This window comes from Solea solea, chromosome 17 (assembly GCF_958295425.1).
Source record: "Solea solea chromosome 17, fSolSol10.1, whole genome shotgun sequence".
Lineage (NCBI taxonomy): Eukaryota > Metazoa > Chordata > Actinopteri > Pleuronectiformes > Soleidae > Solea > Solea solea.
Window position 1 is genome coordinate 3,449,840 of NC_081150.1, and position 19,240 is coordinate 3,469,079.

At 43.3% G+C, this 19,240-nt stretch overlaps 1 protein-coding gene across 1 annotated transcript in view; it reads right to left on the bottom strand.

The window, feature by feature from the left end:
- Positions 1-1,307: 1,307 nt before the first annotated feature.
- disp1 (dispatched homolog 1 (Drosophila)) overlaps positions 1,308-19,240 on the bottom strand; it is a 96,655-nt gene continuing 78,722 nt past the window's right edge. The window contains exons 5-12 of the mRNA XM_058613186.1: positions 8,355-8,384; positions 7,751-7,874; positions 7,478-7,605; positions 6,108-6,202; positions 5,687-5,784; positions 3,990-5,579; positions 3,597-3,860; positions 1,308-3,510 (exon numbers count right to left, since the gene is read on the bottom strand). Coding sequence (XP_058469169.1) covers positions 2,083-3,510; positions 3,597-3,860; positions 3,990-5,579; positions 5,687-5,784; positions 6,108-6,202; positions 7,478-7,605; positions 7,751-7,874; positions 8,355-8,384 — 3,757 coding nt within the window. The 3' untranslated portion in view covers positions 1,308-2,082. The remainder of the gene's footprint in view (positions 3,511-3,596; positions 3,861-3,989; positions 5,580-5,686; positions 5,785-6,107; positions 6,203-7,477; positions 7,606-7,750; positions 7,875-8,354; positions 8,385-19,240) is intronic.

A 19,240-nucleotide genomic window follows, 5' to 3' on the forward strand; every position in this document is an offset into this window, starting at 1 on the left:
CCACAATAACCAGAGCTAATTTAAAACGGAACAAGAATATTCTCTGCTCTCCTTTATTTAATATTCTCACAAAAAGTCCCGAAGCATTTCCTTCATGTTACGATTTCTCTAAAGGGTGTAATTTGGTTCTGAAACACTTTTTTTATTATAGCCAATAAATAAAGTATTTTCAGAATAATTTAGAAAGAAACTCCGGAGTAGTAGGCGGAGTCTGGTGGAGGCAGGTAATGTCAAAGCTCCGCCCTCGTTACACAAAGTGCAGCTGTTTAAATCACCTGTAAAAAAAATAACAAAGATTATTATAATAAAACATAAAGGGAGGCAGATCAGTTAGTGACACATACTGTAGGTACACCCAAGTGAGTCCCAAACACTGGGTCGGGACCTACAGATGGGTCACACGGAAAAAAAATTGGGGTCCCCAAAGAAATTTTCCAAAACTTTTATTTTAAATTTCATGAGAATATGTTTTAAATAACATGCATGTAATGATGTTGCGATTCATTTACTATAGCGCTCTTGTTTACCAGTTTATAATGCTATCGGGTGTTACAGAACGGGCTTTAAATGAGTAATTAATATTAATATTATGATTGTGTTGATGAGTGTTATTTTGGACGTTCGTCGTTGCAGAGCAGACGGAAAAGAAGCAGAGAAACCTGTTTTCAAAGGAAGCGAGGAAGAGGAAACGACAGTCAGACCGAGCGAGCGAGCGTGGGGCCGAACACACGTAAACATCAGAGTTTTTTTTCCAAAAGGCAAGAATTGAAAAACACCGAAACGCCAGCTCCGTTGAAAACAAACGTAGAGGGAGGAATATTTACAGTGATGTCATAAAAATACGTACTCTGAAACTGTACGGGGAGAAAAAGGCAAACCAGTGACCAGACATGCACATTTCTGCTGTAACAGATAAGAAATAAAATGTGTTTTTAAATAAACGGTCGACCACATATACTGAGTTCGTTCTCACACCCGTTTTCAAACTTGAACAGTCCTTGAGTAGAAATCCTGAAAACGAGCTTCCGTATCCGAGTCAGTAATAAAACACGATCTTCTCGCCTTGTGTAAATAAAGTTTACATGATCCTGTTTAAATCCAGGCAGCGACCTCAGGCCAGATGTAACAGATACGAGTGCAGGCGCCAACAGTTATGAGACAATGAAACAGGTGAACGCCGTTATTATCACAGCGATTACACAACTGTCAACTGAGCCTCACCTCATTGTATGGCCTGAGTGTGTGTCTGTGTGTGTGTGCTGCATGTGTATGTGTGCGCACACAGAGCAGACAATAGCAGACAGCTGGACTGGTGATAAAAAATGACACTTTAATCATACATCTTTTTATCTGAGGCATGTGGCGACTTGAACACGAGCTCCCATAAAATACAAACAACAACAAAAAGTGTTTTCTTCAGCTTGTAAACATGTAACGTGTTGTTTCCCTCTTTTTTTTGTTGTTGTTGTTGAAGACGGTGTGGTGATACCTGACAACATGTAATCCTGATTGCACACACGTCACCATATTTACTGTCGGCTGCTGTACGGCGAACACTGAAGTCTGCAAGACGACAAAAGTGATCGTGACGGAGCTTTATGGAAGAAATCTAAAACATAATGTGGCACGAGGGCGTGCGGCGTTGTATGAAACACACTGAGGCACTTGGTCAGCAAACAAACACTGAGACATTGAATGTGTCATTCCTTTTCTTCTTTAATAATTACTAGGTTCTGGATTTTTATTTATCGCCGACATAAGCTCTCACGGGGGGGGGGGGGTAAGTGTTTACTTGGATTAGGAGGCACTTTTTGGCAAGTTAAACTCTGAAGCTGAATTCCACTTCACTTTAAAACGTCCTGTTAAAACAAGCAGAGCTTCTTTGGCGAGGCTGAGGACACTCGCTCGCTCGCTCGCTCTCTTCCCGAGGTCCGCTTGCACTCTTCTTTGACACTTTGCTCCCGTGTGACGGGAATACTTTTGGAGCTTCTCCTGGTTGCCAGGGATTTTACAACAAGCATCCATGTGCGTTGCTGTTTCTGTGGTCGTGGAGGATAAATGGTTATCACCACAACAATGGACTCAGTCCCTCGCCTTCTGTCTCTCAGGACAAGCTGTGTGCGGTGAGTCCGGCGAGGGGGAGGGGCACTGAGAGTGAGTCGACTGACTTATTTGAGGTCTATGATTTTCTTCCTGTCCCGTAGACTCTGGACCAGAGGCTGGATCTGGTCCTGTGGACTGCTGTTCTCGTGCTGAAGCCGCCTGCAGGTTTGCAGTATGGACGCAGTACTTCCTGAGATGGCAGCTGTGCACAGGTCCTTGCCTGGGCGCCACTCTTCCCTGGGAACAGTGGTGGAAGTGGGCGGGGTGACAGTGTATATAGTGCATGCGACACTCCATGTGTGTGTAGACCGGGTCCAGGTTTGGAGGTAAGACGGAAGTATTTTGTTTGCACGACGGTGTGTTTCCTGAGCGAGGAAAGAGCTGAGGGGTGGGAGGACAGGAAGTGGAGTCCTGGGGAGGCTGAGTGCAGGTGTGCGGGGGCAACTGCTGTGGCAGGTGAGGAGGGGAGGAGTCCCCACACGTGCAGTTTGTGTTTTGAGAGTACTGGCACCTGACAAACCCGTTCTCAGCGCTGGCTCTGCCAGTCTCACTTCTATTCTTGTAATGGATGTGAGAGTACAGGGCGTTGTGTTGAGGGGGGATTCCATTATAAAGCCGAGCACAGGCCTCCTGCTCCTCTCGAGGTTTGTCCTCGGTTTTCTGACTGGACGCCAGTGGCTCTAACTCGTAGTGTTCCGCCTGCCCGCCCCTGCTGTCCAGCTGGTACTTTGCTTGGCCTGAGCTTTTCCCTGGAGTGGAGGCGTTTTCAGACACGTCCAAGGGGAAAGCCGGACAGTTCAGCCACTTGGGCAGCGGAATCTGGCCACATTTACCCTGAGGTCCAAGGCAGTGGCACATGGACTGAAAGAAGAAGGTAGCAAAGGCCCAGCTGATGCACATGATCAGCATCATAAATGTGCCCAGCTGTGTGTAAGCCAATACAGTCGAGGGCATCATCATGGCTCCGGCTACAAAGGTGGTGAGTGCAGCCATTGCAATCGCGGAGCCCATGCTGCTGAGGGAGAAGATCACCTTCCCCTCGCGGTCGGGCTCCGGAGCGAGTCGGTAAGCCACACCATAGTGGACTGCGAAATCCACTGACAGACCCACTGCCACGGAAATGGTGACGGACTCCAAGACGTTCAGCTCCCAGCCCAGAAGCACCAGGGAGCCCACCGTTACAAATATGGTGCCAGCGATTGAGAGGATGGCGTACAGACTGATGATGACATTCCAGGTGGTCAGGAGCATGACACTGAAAGCCACGGCCACCGACAGCGCCATGGCAACCAGGGTGCCATCGGACAGACTGTCCTGCAGGTCGTAAAACTCCAGGTTGCTGATAAACCAGCCGTGACTCAGGCCCGTGGGGGCGTAACGCAGCTCCTCTGCAATCCAGGCATCCACCTAAACGGAAACACAATCACGTCAGGAGACTCGAAGCAGCAAACACATCTTAACATCTCTATAATGTGAAGTACCAAGGGCCCTACCTCGAGGTAAAAGTGGTACATCTTCTCATAAGCCAGAGTGAAGAGATAGGTGCTTTGGAACTCCAACACTATGGCTCTGATGGTGTCATTGATATCAAAGCGGGGTCCGGGGGTCCTGCTGTCCAGATGGTAGTTAGTGCTCCGGTCCAGCTCCATAATGGCTCTCTTGATGCACAACTCAAAGACGTCGGACTTGTAGGGGAAGGTGGACTGACTGCAGCAGGGGTAGACAGAGCCCTCTGTGCAGTCGTGGTTCTCCATCCACTGTTTAAAAAAAAAGAGTTTTTGAAACTTTTAGATTAAGAATGTAAGAACTTCAGACTTAAAAACAGAGACAGAATTGTTTAACTTACTTAAAAATGTACGGACAGTTGTTGTACATGCAGTACTGACCTGTTTAAAAGTCTCAATGAAGCAGCTGGTAAAGTCCTGCTCCTCTGACTGGAAGACAAAACTCTGGTTCCTCAGTTTCTGACAGAAGTTGAGGATCCACAGCTGAGACGCTGGACTGGAAATGTTGAAGGTGCTGTCCAACATCAGCTTTCCCTTGTTTTTGGGGTTCAGGGGGTCCCCGTTATCCACAGGGGTCACACCCCAGATGATAGTTATTGGCATGTGGAGGTCCTCACCGTGATGGACCCTCTCGAACATGAAAAGCTTCTTGTACTCGGCGTCATAGCGCTCAAACGGGTGAGAGGATCGGAACACCTGAAACTCTGCCAGCTCCAGAGACGGGAGCTTCATCTTTGGGTTGACGCAGACTACATAGGCCCCGCCCACTGTGATGGCAAGGAACCAGAAGAGCCAGAGGTAGCGCAGCTTGATGACAATGCAGGGTAGCACCTTCTCAAAGAAGATCCTAGATGCCTCAGAGAGGGTAAACAGGCATTTGCTGGCCTTCTGACAAAGACCGGCCCAGAACGTGCGGGTGCAGAAACCTCCCTGCTGGTTTGGAGGCTTCGAGCAGGTGAACATGTTGGGCAGGTAGCGCTCGTGTAGCACCACCACAGCTGGGAGCCACGTCACCATGAGGATGAAGTTGACCAAAATGGCAGTGCCAGCGTAGATGCCGAAACAGCGTATGGCGGTGATGTTGCTGACGTAGTTGGCGTAAAAAGCTGCGGCGGTGGTGAAGCTGGTGACAAACATCGAGAGAGCGGCGTGCTGCAGGGTCACGCTGACCGTCTCCGATAGCTCCGCGTTGGGTTTGTCGAACTTGGTGTAGTTCCACACGTCGCAGAGCACAAAGGCGTCGTCTGCACCGATGCCCACGAGGATGATGAGAGCCGTGAGGTTCATGAAGGGGAAAAACTCAAAGTTGAAGACCATGCGGTAGAGAAAGTAAGACACAATCAGGGAGCTGATGATGGCAATTATTGTCATCAGTGTGATGAAAATCGACCGCGTGTACACACACATGACCAACAGGACGATCACAATGGCAATGGCGGGGTACACCGTGTCTGTGAGAAGGTAGTCCTGGAAGAGGTCGTGTTTGATGCCGAACTCGATGCCCGCGACTGTCGTGATGCCATCCGACGAGTTCCAGTTCTCAAAATTGTCCAAGTAAATGTTCATCATGGACTCTCCTTTCTCTGTGGGCGAGAAGAGCATGCTGTACTTGAGCACAGGAGGAGGATACTCCAGGCTTTTGGGACTGAGGAAGTCCTTGTCCACCAGGAAGTGAAGGATCTGGTAGACGGCGTTGTACTTGGTGCACTTCCGTGGAACACTGCCACACTTCAGCTGGTCCTTCCGTCTCAGGGCCATGTCCCAGCAGTCGGGGCCCAGTGTGCCATTGTGGTAGTACTTGGCACATGAGCGTAGGATCTTGAGTGTGTGCGACACATCATGCTCGGTGATCTTCTGGCAGGACGACCTGTTGGTGAGGACCGCGATGTAGTTACCTACAGTCCAGCTGGGGCAACAGGAGGCGTCATTGGTGCGCTGACAAAGACTCCAATAGTCACGGTGCGACCGTACCTGAGGACATGAGGACAAACAGTTAATGCACACAGGGATTTAAAAGACAGAAAGTAATCATGGCTACTAATGCGTCAACCTAGGTCTGTGCTGTCCCACATACATACCCGGGTGTTGTCCAGATTGCACATTGATTTGATGGCCTGAATACTCCACAGGTTCTTCCCCTCAGCCGACGTAAACACCAGTCTGGAGTAACTGTCACCTGCGTACGGAAGGTGTGTTTGTATAAGAGGATAGAATACAACGTGCAAAAGGAACAGGGCAAGAAGGAGGCAGATGATCCACTGTGGCGACCCCTTAAGCGAGGAGCCAAAAAAGGAAAAGGAAGAAGTAGTCTGGGCTGTGTTTGTAGCCAGTTATACGAATCCACTGTTACACTAATAATAATTTGTAATGTGGCTTATCTACTGTATGACTTCTTAAATCATCACATACATGTTTGGGAGTTGTGTATAGGGATTAGTTATGTCATTTTTCATCACATTTTACCCATACTGCGGTTGAGGTTGTGTTGGTATAACTTACCAGGCACATCACAGAAGAACTCCTTGCTGAAGTCCCACTCTGCTTGTCGTTTGTCTCTGTCGAAGTGGTCTTCAACCCACCTGGGCTCTTGGTGACTGTAAAATAATAATACAGATTAATGCAAACAATAATAATGTTAAAAGAGTAAAAAACTGACTCAGCTTTCTAAGGAGTCCTCACAACGTATTTTTTATCCTTTGAGCTCGAGTCCTTTTTACAGTTTCTCTGTTTCATTGTAAGAATGTATGTTATATAAATAATCATTGTAAAATATGAAAAATGGCTTGAGTTGAAAATACCTGCTGAAAAAGGGGATTTAACACTCATAAGTTTGGAAGAAGAGTATTTTCGGTATCTTGAAATCATGCAAACAGTGAACAGAGATGCTCTTTTGTCTCCTGCAGCTAAACTTGGCTCGATACAAACCGAGGGAAACGGGTTTGAAGCTCAGCGATGGAATAAGCAGCAGTAATTGCTGTTGTCTCCGAAATCAGATAAACCATTTTCCTGTCATTATTATGATAACCCTAATAATGTCCCTGAAGTGTGGCGTGTGTTTGCATGCCTCTCTATGGTTTTGAGGACATTTTAGCTGGTCCTTTGAGGGCTTTGAGGGTTAAAACCTGGTTTAGGGATTATGTCCTCGAGTGTCCTCACAATCATAGTGGGCACATCCTGAGCCACAAGCAGGAAAGGCAAAGCAACGCTGCTGTCAGAGAGAGACTGTAGGGCTGAAAGATAAAGGGGACGACGTAGGGATGCTCGCTGACAGTACGCACAGGTACACAATTACATCTGCAGACAGACGTGGAGCGAGACAGAGAGGAAGACAAAGACAGCAGGAGACAGACGGGCTGAAAATACAGGCTGCAGCTGCAGAGGATCCGTTTTCTTATCAGGAAATTAAAAATCTGACTCGGGGGTGTTGTGATCTCATAGAAGTGCTACACTGTGAGAATATGCTTCCCATAATAGAGTTTACGCTCATCTGCAGGCATCCTGGAAGACACAGAAAAGATGGAGGGACAGAGATGACAGACACGGGGACAGACGGAGGAAAGAGATTAACATGTAAAGACGTGCCCTTGATTAGCGAGCAGAGTCCCACTGACAGGACACACGATGACCTTGTGGACGGACAGATCTTTACATCGCCCCCCTTTTCTTTCAGGAGGGGATTCAGACTTTTCAGCGCATCCGTCAACAGTGTCCCTCAACTCCTGGGGCCCCCTCCTCCCCCACTAACCTCTGTCTCCCATCCTCCCCTGGAGCAAGGCAATTATTAGTATTATGGGCATTAGGTTTACAAAAAACATTACTCTCACCACGTTTTAATGTCACAAAACCTTAAATGACAAAACCATAGTTACTTTTTGGCCTGTTCATCAGCATATTTGAAAGGGTAGTTGGCCAGCGTGGCTTTGTAGCCTGTGTTCTTAATCATGTTGTTCCATGTGACCAGTCGCTGGCCTATAGCAGTTCCCCGAGGTTCAAAACCCTTTGAGAAGAGAGAGCGAAAGAGAGGGGGGGAGGGGGGACAGGTTAAGTTTCTAAAGCAGTATTTTTACAATTCAAAATGAACTTTAAAACACTTCTATGATGGAGCTGTTTATTTGGAAGCTTTGGTTTGAGGCTGCACTCACCAGCAGTGGGTCAGAGAAATCAGGCAGGTCAGGCACCAGGATGCCCACGAGGGCACACACCACGATGAGCACTGTGCACACTCCCAGCACTACCACCGGCCAATCAGCTATCAGCTCAGCATAGCTGGAACAAGGAGGACATTTACAGTTAGCCGAGACAGAAAGAACAAAACTGAGACATGAAAAAGCAGCGTAAAAATATTAAATATACTATATCCCTACATGTTCCTGCTTTATGCATATCGTTACTAAGCAGTACTTTAAGTGACATTGTGTCCCAATCTGAATGTATGCACAATTTTCTAGCCCCCAAACCTCTTTTACGGCCTTAATCCTCTATTTAACAGCCCAGCATTTACTGCAGCATCATGAAAAACGAATAAGGATCTGAACTGCTGGATAACAAAGGCCAGGTACAGAGAGACTCTCAAACTCCCATCGATTATTCTCATGACTCACTACTGAGGAATGATAGCTCCACAAGTGTGGTGATGGATGGCTGTCAGGAATAAAGGGAGGAGGAGGAGGAGGAGGAGGAGGAGGAAGAGAGAGCTGAGCAATCCAGAACATCAACAGAAGAGAAAGTGTTTTTGGCAGGTCATACCTTTTGGGGAATCGAAAGGGCCTTGCAGGGCTGAAAAACAAAAAGAGGGAGATAAATCAGATTTATACTTTTCAAAGTCAAAAGCAACAAAGCAATGTGAAAATAGGCTTTCTGAGGAAAAACTGGACAACTTCATGATCTGCTGATCTTTTCTTTATCCAGCAGCAGCAGCAGCAGCAGCAGGATACACACACTGGGTACTAGACCACTGAAACCATTAAAATCCACATGCCTGTCAAAAGCATTTTTCAGTGAACTTACCATAATACTCTTTCCTAAATCCTTTCAAGGCATGACACACAATCTTACTTGTGTGTTACTGAAACACATGTGCCACACACAGGCAACTTCGGTCGACACGCTAAAAATAAACATTTACAATACAGGCTTGACACGGACCAGAAATTCCAGCCTGGCTCCAAAGTGATCCCTGGAGGATTTATCACTGATCCCAAATCAAATCTGAGGAAGATGACAGCTTGAGCCAGACTGAAGCCCCAAATGCTCCCAATAACTGTTTAACAGCATTCCTCCATCTAAATCTACAGCCAGGGAAACTACATGAGGAGAAACTCCACCTTAATAAAATCAGTCAAAACTCACACATACGGCCACACAAGCTACAACTCCACTGATGAACCCGGCCTTTAGATACTGAGATAAACACACACACACACGTATATGAAGCCTGGACTTCTCGTTAAGCTCCTCCGGGGAGTAATACACCAGCGTCCGGTATGCTGTGCACAGTAGCGGACAAAGTCGGGTGGAGGTTCAAGAGGAGGGAAGAGGAAAGAGGACAATCAGATAAGGCTACGTGGTCACAGCAGGGCTGCAGGAGATGATACGGGATAAAGGCGTCACATGTGAGGAGCATGCAGAGGGACAAGTGTGATATACCCTCAAACTGGCAAAAATAACTCAACACAAGTGTTAAATACCCAAATTCAAAGACTATTATTAAGACTTAGGTAAAATGTGTGACAAAACATGATTAAAACAGGTCTGCAATAATTCAACAGCCCAATTATGAAATCACAATTATGATATCGCAAATATCTGTCAAAAAAATAATGGAAATAAGATTTTTTTAACCATAATTGACAGCTCTACTTTCTATTACACCAGATATTTAGAGACAAAACACATACATTCCCATATCTACTGTAAACAAAACAAGGTTCAGCCAAATTGTCATGACCACGAATGTCTATGAATAAATGAATAATAAGGAAAAATCAATATCAAAATGTGCCACACAAAAAAAATCATATGAAAATGATGATGAATTGTGACCATCAAATATCAAATGAAGCTTCTGTTGTTAAGGTAGAGCAAAATAAAAGCTCTCATCCTGCAGCAGCTGCAGTCTGCAGGCCACGTGTGCAGATACAACACAAGAATCATCTCATTTGCCGATAACCCAAACAACAAAGTGAAATCATCTTGCTCAAAGTGCAACCATTAACCTCTTTCCAAAACCTTCTTTTTTTCAGGCCAGGAAAATGTGATTTTAAATTCCATATCCTTTCCAGGTTTTATAGGATCCCTTGGAACCAAGGAACAGGAATTGAGTGAGTGAGTTCACTCTCTGCCACAGCCGGCTCATTCAGGTCATTTGAGCAATCGGGGCCAGAGAGGCCAAAGAGGACGATGCTGCATTCTAGGTTGTTTTGCCATCAAAGTAAAAATCCTCACAATGTTGTAATTAGTGGTAATAGGAAGCACAAAATAACTGGAGCTATTGGAAAATAATTCTACCTCATGGGGGTGGGGTGGGTGGTGGGATGGCGGCAAATCCACTTTAAAGTTTCACTGGACACATTAACATGACAGCCAGATGTAAAGTGGCACAGGTTTAGAACGCAGTCCACACACACACACACACACAGGTTTACACCGCTATTCCTCAGTGCATTGACATCCATTCATTTGGAGAGCCTAAACAAAGCATTATACTTAACCCTAACCCTAACCTTAACCTAACCACAATTCAACTCAAGCCCTAAACCCTGACCAGTTCTTCAAAAAGGACCAGGTTTTGGTCTCCATTAGGACTAGTGGTCGTGATAAGGTCACTGCTGATGCCAGAAAAGGAATAAGGAAAAGGTCCTTAAGAGCTAATATAAATACAAATGTGAACACACACAAAACAGAGTCAGTCCTGCCTTATATATGAAGAGAAAAAATAATAATAAATATATACAGTATATATACTGTATATCTCATGTGTGTGGAAGTTTTCATCATCATTTTTGGATTCTAGCTTCAAGACCATTGTCCATACGACTAAATACTGAATTATTCATGAGTTGAAAAAATTAGTTTCTCTTTCAAAATGACCTCTAACCTGGTTTAAACCAACAAGGCCTAATGAAAACCAGCCGTTCTTTGAAGCAGTGGCCAAGGGAAAACTACGTATTGCTAATACATTTTCTTTTCAATGCACTCTCGCTCTCTCTCAGTTCTCCATGTATGGCCTGATCCTGCAGACCTCAGGACAGTGATGTGGCCCAAAATGGAGGAGGTGAGTTATTGGAAATAGTTGGAATGGAATCATAAAAGAGCTCTCAGGCACATCTCTTTGTCTACTAAAGGTCTGTTTTGAATTTTGGTCTCCGGCGCCCCAATCTGCCGCATCTACTTCAGCCAACTGGAAAGATGCGCAGCATACCTGGGCCCCAGACTTTGAAACGACATAAAATGAGAGCGCTCAACGATCCGTCCAGTCAAAAAGCCATCATTTATCAAATCACAGGATATTTTTGAAGCATTTTCTGGTAAATAATACACATTTTATTTACCCTTAATCTGTCCATTGTCTACAAAATAAGCAAAGATGCAGCACCGTCACAGCAATTCAAAAACAAATGAAGAAAAAACCAGGTGGTTGTGTGGTAGACGATTAGAAGTGTTGAGTGCTAATCATCTCAGTTTCCTCGCGACTCTGATCACTTTTACTCACAGCAGCTCTAAAGCAAACTAAAAATGCCGGCACACTTGCTTTCCAACTTTCTCTCCCTCTCTTTCAGTCTTTGCACTCCTCTCTCTTCCTTTCCTTGGCTCCTGCCCTCCCTCTTATTTTCTTTACCCGCTCCTCCAGGCCCTGAGTAACCTTTCAGTGTTATTCTATTTACCAGAGGGAGAGTGTTTCTGGATCACTGGGCTAATTAATAAGGTAAACACAGACCACCGGCCGCTCACTCAGCACTGTGCTGACAGAGGAGAGGAACACAGAGGCACTCGGCGACTGAGTGCGAACAAGTGCGTCCGTGCAGCCAGTGATGAGGATGAAGGTCAGGGAGATGTGTGCGAAATCTCTGGGAACTTCAAAATGGCGGTGGCGGATCACAGCACAGACAGTGATGGAGCGAGTGCTGCTGTGCATAAAATCTCTGCAGTGTTTATAGCTGACTTTTAATGACCAGACTAATGTACGTACAGACACGGATGAGAGGGGAAAGAGTTGCATGAAAATAATTCAAAGTAGGGAGTAAGTGTTTTCCATATATGGGCAAAAAATATCACCTTCTTCAAACTATTTTATATTTAGTGACACATCTGTCTGAAGTACTTGGCAATAAAGCTCTTCTGATTCTGATTCTGATTCTGATTCTGATTCTGATTCTGATCTGATTCTGATTCTGATTCTGAAGTGTTGTTTAAAAGATGCTGATGCTTTTTGCAACCCGAGCTGAGCTCCATGCAAAGAACCAAAATATGCCAATTCTACAGGTGCCAATGCTCGTAACTGGTTTATCAAAACATGGTTCGACTTGCATTTTACTTTCATCTTTCTTAACATGTATAATTGATGGCGTCTGACATAAATAATAAAACTGCAAATGAAGTATGTGTAGGAAAGAGATGGGTCATTTCGACTGACAGCTTATATATATATATATATATATATATATATACAGTATATATATATATATATATACACATTTATATATATATATATATTTATACACATATATACACATATATAGTAGTAGTTGTTTTTAATTTCAGTAGTATTACACTTAAAACATTACTTTAACAAAATAAAAGATTATTATTGACTGATTCATAAATGCTACCATACTTGTTCATGATTGTGCATCTACCTACCTCTGTGTGTGTGTGTGTGTGTGTGTGTGTGTGTTATTGAACATGAGTCTATAACCATGCCAGGATCTGCAGGATCAGAGACAAGGGGGGGGTTAACTGTCAACAGATGGGCGGGTAAATATTTCATGACCGAGGTCTTCAGGTCTAAAGCAGGAGCAATTAGTGTCAAGCATCAGGCTGCTGGGTCTGCCTCGCCCTGATTAGTGCCTCGCTGGAACACTGCACACAATTAGAGGCTCGACCAAGCCGTGAAATAGGCCCAGGCTACCAGCGCTCGCATCCACATGACATCATGAGGCCGGTTAGGAAGAAAAAACATGCCACTGTTCCTGATAAGTACAACTCTGTGTGTGTGTGTGTGTGTGTGTGTGTGTGTGTGTTTACACAAAGTCTCTCATGGCTAAAGCAGAACACGGAGACGGATATTAACAATCCCCCAGAGTGAGCCTGTGTGTATGCTAGGATGACATTAATAAGACCGTAAATATTAAATAGGCCCATAGGGGTACAGTGGCATTAGAGCTAATGGTGTGTGAAATGAAAGCAGTTGAATGAAGACATGTTTGAATGACAACTGTATATACTGTATATATATATATATATACACACAATACACTAATAAAGCTGTGGCTAAAATCCCTATCATTCAAAATGTAGAACAGGATAAGTAAGTTTTGTGGCGTAAGGGACTAAAAATTAATCACAATGACATTAACAGCGCAATATTTTTTGAGGCAATGCATCTATGGAAGACAGGAATACCCAAAAGCCTTCCATATCTCCTGCTGTATTGCTGCCAGGCTTGAACAGTTTGGGTAAAATATCTATTTTAGAATATTTTTCCTGTCCCTATAAATTGCAACGGTGATTGGATTTGAGAAGCAACTTTTTAATTTCAGTACTTACTTTGTTACAGAATTGAGTATTACCACACGAGACACCATCTAAATAATAACTACTATACTCTAAAGCAAGGATGAGAAATGAATAAGAATTTTTCTTTAATAAAGACGTACTGCATTTTTAAAATTAACGGAACATAACAATAAAAAACAACTTACTTTTACAGTAGAGCTGCCAACGATTAGTCGATTATTTATTGATTACTGAATCAATGTTTACTAATAAAACAAGTGGGAATATTAAATGGGAATATTTTCTGATTTGTTTTCTCCAAATAACAAACTTTTAAAAGAATTTTGAGAACATCAATCAACATTTTCCGGACCAAACAAGCACAATCGAAAATAATAAATAGACAGTTTTGATTTGACAATGATTAATCAACAACCTAAACAACTGAACAAACTGGGCACATGAGCAGTGGGCAGCACTTATCTGCACCCAGCAGGCAATGGGGGTTTGGGTACCTTGCTCAGGGACTTCCCAGCCTTTGACTGGTCCCGGGATTTGAACCAGCGCCCCTCCGGTTGCAAGCCCAATCCCCTTCCACTTCCCTCAGACCAGTCTAACCACACATATGTGGCAGGACAAAATCACTGTTAGAACTCTTGAGGAAAAATTCCTCTGGGATCTAATCAGTGAGTGAGTGTTAGTGATTCTCGGGGCATCGTGTTTCTAACGCGGCCTCCAATAAACACCGGATCAACGCCGTGCTGTTTAAAGACAGAGTTTAAACAGAGGTCAGCTGGGGACACTCTCCTCTCATTATCACATGGAGGGAAACACAAGCTGATGCATGTTTGCACAGAGGAACGGTGACGACCTGTAAGTGGAGGAAACTTCTGCTACGCATCTTTCTGTTCAGCACCCACACACGTGATGCCATGCTTTGGCTGTGTTTGGACTGCATGCAATTGGATTTTTGTCTCAAATGAGACTTTTTCAGGCTGTCCGAACCCCGGCTTCAACAATTAATCAATTGTTAATCAATTACTAAATTAATAAACAACTATTTTGATAATAGATTTGATCAGCTGTCTGAGTTTTTCACCTGATTATTTTTATGGCTTTCTTGCACCTTCTAACAAGGAGACTAAAGAGAATAAAACTACAGAATGTTGGTTTTGTTAAGATTTTGGTTGTTCGAGGTTTAAGTATTTTTTCAAAACTTTCAGACATTTTGTGGACCAAACAAGTAGTCAATGAATCGAGGAAATGCACACAAATTAAGCGACAATGGAGGTGCATCATCTCACTCTCCTCATCTCACAATCCTAGAAACGCGTATGATATTCTGCTGTATTCATAGTGGCGTCATTGTCATTGTACTTTGCAGAACAAGTGAGAACATCCAGCACCTTTGGTACCGGTTCTGACGCTGTCGTGTGTCACGTTAATGGTGACACAAAAGAGAATTTGAAATATGTTCAGCCTGAGATAAAGACAGCATAAATATTGAGCTTAAACTAGAGACAGTTTGTTTTTGTGTGATAAAAAGCAGCTGATTAATTTCATAGCAACCCTATAATCTAGTTTTATCATGTTTATATTCTACAGAAGTGAAATATGGCTCTCATGTCTGTGTGTGTGTGTGTGTGGGGGGAGGGAGGTCTTCATTATGGCCTTTTCTGGCTGCACCTGCCATTCCCTTGAATTCTTGGAGGTGAAATATGGACCTGCACAAATTCCACACTTGACTTCAGCACTGTAGCCAATAGTTACAAGCTGTCAGTCAGCGTGACGCCTTTATTAGGGCTGTCCCACCTCTAAGATTTCAAGTTCACAGCCCTAGCGCTGTGCACAGGGAAGGATTGTGCTAATCCAGAGTTAAAGATGGTCGGTATCTAGGGGTGGTGGTGTGTGTGTGTGTGGGGGGGGGGGGGGGGGGGGGGGCTGTAGGAATCTTCATTCCAGATGAATCGAAGTGTCTGGGCAGAAAATTCAAAAATCCTTACACTTCATGGCTCAGTGGCACTGCAATCAAGCCAACCTTAAGTGGTCATGTGTGGTGAGAGAGAGAGAGCAGCGGGCGTTTCCTAGAAGACCTCCAATGGTGGAACTGATAGTTTACACCTGCTGCTGCACCAAAGACTCCTTCACTTCCTCCCACAGGCCTATGCTTGATAAAGTGGTGCAACAAGATTAATGCAGCAGTGAACACGGAGCAGGAATGTGGATGAAACGTGGTCAGACACAAAAAAAACAAAGAACTTTGTGAACTGCAGTACACAGTAACATCCTTCTCAGCCGAGCACAGAGCCCCGCCTCTCATCTGAGAAAGTGTGTCCTCTCTGAAACCTAAGGTACTGTAATAAAACAAGATTAGTGATTTAGCTATTACTTAAATCTGCTATTTTTAAACATACATGGTAAACCACTCACTGATCTAGAGTGTTTGCTTAGTCAATCTCAAGGCTCCAACAATAAATCTAGTAGAACATTTTACGGTATCCCACAAGACTTCATCCAGGCAGGAGATACAGTACAACTCCAAAAAGAGGCGGTCGGGTGAGGCTGTTTGTCAGAGAATAAAAGGCAATAACACTAAAAATGTGCATGATATGAGGAGCAGGGGAATGCTAACAGCAAGCATGAGACATTTAGCTGGACAAAAGTTTACTTTGCTGACAGCAGCTTGAATTAAAATGTGTTATGTCAAAGGACGTGTTTGAATAATTAAGTGAAGGCAACAAGTCTTATTTGCCAATGATACATGCATTTCACTGGAAACGCTGTGACCTCTCACTGCGTGTCTGTCTGAGTATGTGTTTACATTCGGTAATGAGAACCCTTGCTGTTTTCTTTGCTCATTCTATCTTGCCTGTCTATGATCAGCGCTGAAAAAGTCGCAGACAAAGTTTAATATTACTAAAAAATATAAATATAATATATAACTAAAAAATCAAACATCAAAAAACACGTTTTTGATGCATGAATTGTTGAAATTGGCTGAAAATTATATATATATAAAAAAAAACAGCAAATGGAAAACAGTGATTGGAAATGCTGCAGAGCTTGAATGAGCACAGCTTGTGATTAACTGTCCCCGAGGGCGAAAAAGGATACGAATACTGACCCATTCAGCCAATTCAAGTGACTTCAAAGCTAAAAATCGTCACTTGAATTTCACTGTCAATCATTGGAATTTCGTCTAGATACCACAAACAGTAAACACACTGCTGCCACAATACTTGTGTTGCCACGGATCCACTTCCAACCCGGACGAATCCTTTGATGTCATGCACAGACAAAGAGGGACTACAAAAGGGCAAACTTTTCTTACTCTATTATTACCTGATCACATAACACAGAGTCAATCTACACTATTTTCTTCTGTGGCTTTTGTGGGTCATCTGAGGACATGATGACTGCGGGGTCATACTGCTGCTGATGACAGCAGCTCTGGCCTCATGAGATCATTGGATCAACTGTATCTAATGAAGATGACATAAGACAAATAGTAAATTAGAAGCTATTTTGACTGGGATGATTTCAGGAAACCTGAGGCCAGCAGACTCAATGATGACGGCTGAGTCAAAACACAGGAACATTCCTAGATTAAGTCTTAAATATTGTTTATTTCAAGAATTATAAAGCAACAGAAACACTGCACTGCCTCCTGTCAGCCTTCTCATAAAAACTATGTCACCAAAAACACTGGGCGTTGTGGCACTGGAAAATTTGGATGCACTTTCTCCGCCCATTTTTTGGGGCGGAGAAAGTGATCAGGCTGCTGCTGCTGCTAGTGTATGTTCTGTGGATTGTATTAAAACTACTTTGAATGAATATCATCCCAGCTGGAATTAGTTCGAACCTGACTTTTGTTTTTGAAAAATGTCAGACTCAATCTGCTGCATGTACCACAGGTGCATTCCAGTGAAAGCCCAGTGATTTAAAACGTCGTACCCACATATTAAGCGCCAAACTATAGTGAGGTGAACTTGAGTTGAACCCTGTGTTCCATTAAAGCAATATTTCACTCTGGTTCTCCCTCACTTTGTTTTAGCCTCCATTTCATTTCAGTCATCGTCAAAGCCATTGCACTTGTCTCAAGTAATATACACATGTCTGAATTCAGCATCCTAAAAATAAGTGAGTATAAGAAATAGTAAAACAAAGTCACAGAGGTGAGCTTTTTTTCTTTTCTTTTTTTTCTCTTAGAGAATATAAGGCCTGGAGTCAAACAAAATCACAAAAGGTTTTTCAACACGTATCATATCTACACGTCTGAAGTATTTCTACGTCCACAGCTGTTGTCCTGATGTGGAGATCAGAGGACGTGTAGCTTTCAAAACAAGTTTTATTTTAAAGAGTCCGTGCGACTACGAGACATGACCTGTGCAGCCCTAAGTATCCAACATGTGGAAGATTTTAACTCATATACTTATAAATTAATTAATTCATAATCAGTTGCAAAAAAAAATCTAAGGTGACCAGGAAAGTAGTGGAAATGTATAATTTTTGTATCCAATGTTAATATACATTTAATTTGTTTAAATCTGGTCAGCTAATTTGAATTATTAAGTATGACACTCTAATGTTCTGTGTCAATTACTTATCTTTAAGCACAGTGGTGATCGTCAAAGCATCTAGTGAATTAACACGTGAATTACTGAGAACCAGTAATTCACATGTGCAAGTGCTGTGCTGTTGGACAAGTGACTTACATGTGGTGCATCTGGTTCGGTTATTTTAGTGAGTGGTGGTGATGTTTTCGGTGAGTTCATGTGGAAGAAGAGGAAAGGCTTGTTCACATTGGACCACTTCATCTTTTTTACCTGTGAGGCTCCTGAGGCCACAGGGACAAACAGCTCCTGTTCAGGATGAATGCACTGAGCCTTGCCTCTCTTAAAGGGAAAGCACAACACTTTAGGACTTAAAATAAACATGTTTCTATGGTTTTTATTTACAAATGAAATGTGGCTGGGTACCTGATCAATGCTTAAATGACCATTAAAGGCTTGAAAACAGATGGTTAGTTGCGACCTAAAGCCCCAAAATGTATCATTTTTTTATTGCAAAGCAACAAAAATCCATTCACTTTATATAATTGAATATTGCAACTTCTAACAAAGCAGCACAGTCTAAAAAAACGAAAGACAACTAAGCCCTACAAAGCCACATACATGTTGCCACAGTCTGGACATATGTAGCAGTTTATCCCCTTCAAAGTGCGATGGTAATTTTAAGCAGCCAGCAGCAACAGCGGCATCTGAGGCCGGACTAGCTGCTCCGCCAGCTTAGGAGAAATTATGTCAATGCCGTGTTCAATTCAGGCTTTGATCGTGCTTTATGGGACAGCATGGGACTTTGATCTGGGATGGCTATCTTTATGGGGTTTGCTTCGTACTCAGGGATGATACCATATGACAAGGGAGGTGTATAGGAAAGCCAGAGAGAGAAGAAGACCAAATGAAAGCAGGAAATACAAGAGCAATCTCTAGACCAAAATCTTAATTTTCCAAATGTAAATTTTCAAAAGAAACCCATTAGGCAGTTACTATAAATGTTGTGTATGTAAGTCTCCACAAGCTTTGTAACTGTGGTAGTAACTGCAGCAATGAGAACCTTACTCCTCTAACTGAGCAGAAAACATGTATTAGAGAACCAATAACATATGGTTCTCAGCTGTGCCTCTAATTGGCTGTTTGGACCCTAAAATATCAGTAAATGCTTAAAACATGTATAAACTGGTGTTCCCCTAAACCTCTATATGTCCCTATTATTGTAATTTAGTCTGTTCCATGGTATTTCTGCAGTGACAGACAAATAACATTGAGTGCAGCAGCTTAACTTGCTGTTACACTCATTATTACTTGCTCTGAAGCGGAAACTCAGCTAAATGCCTGAAATATTAGTGTAAAAGCCTT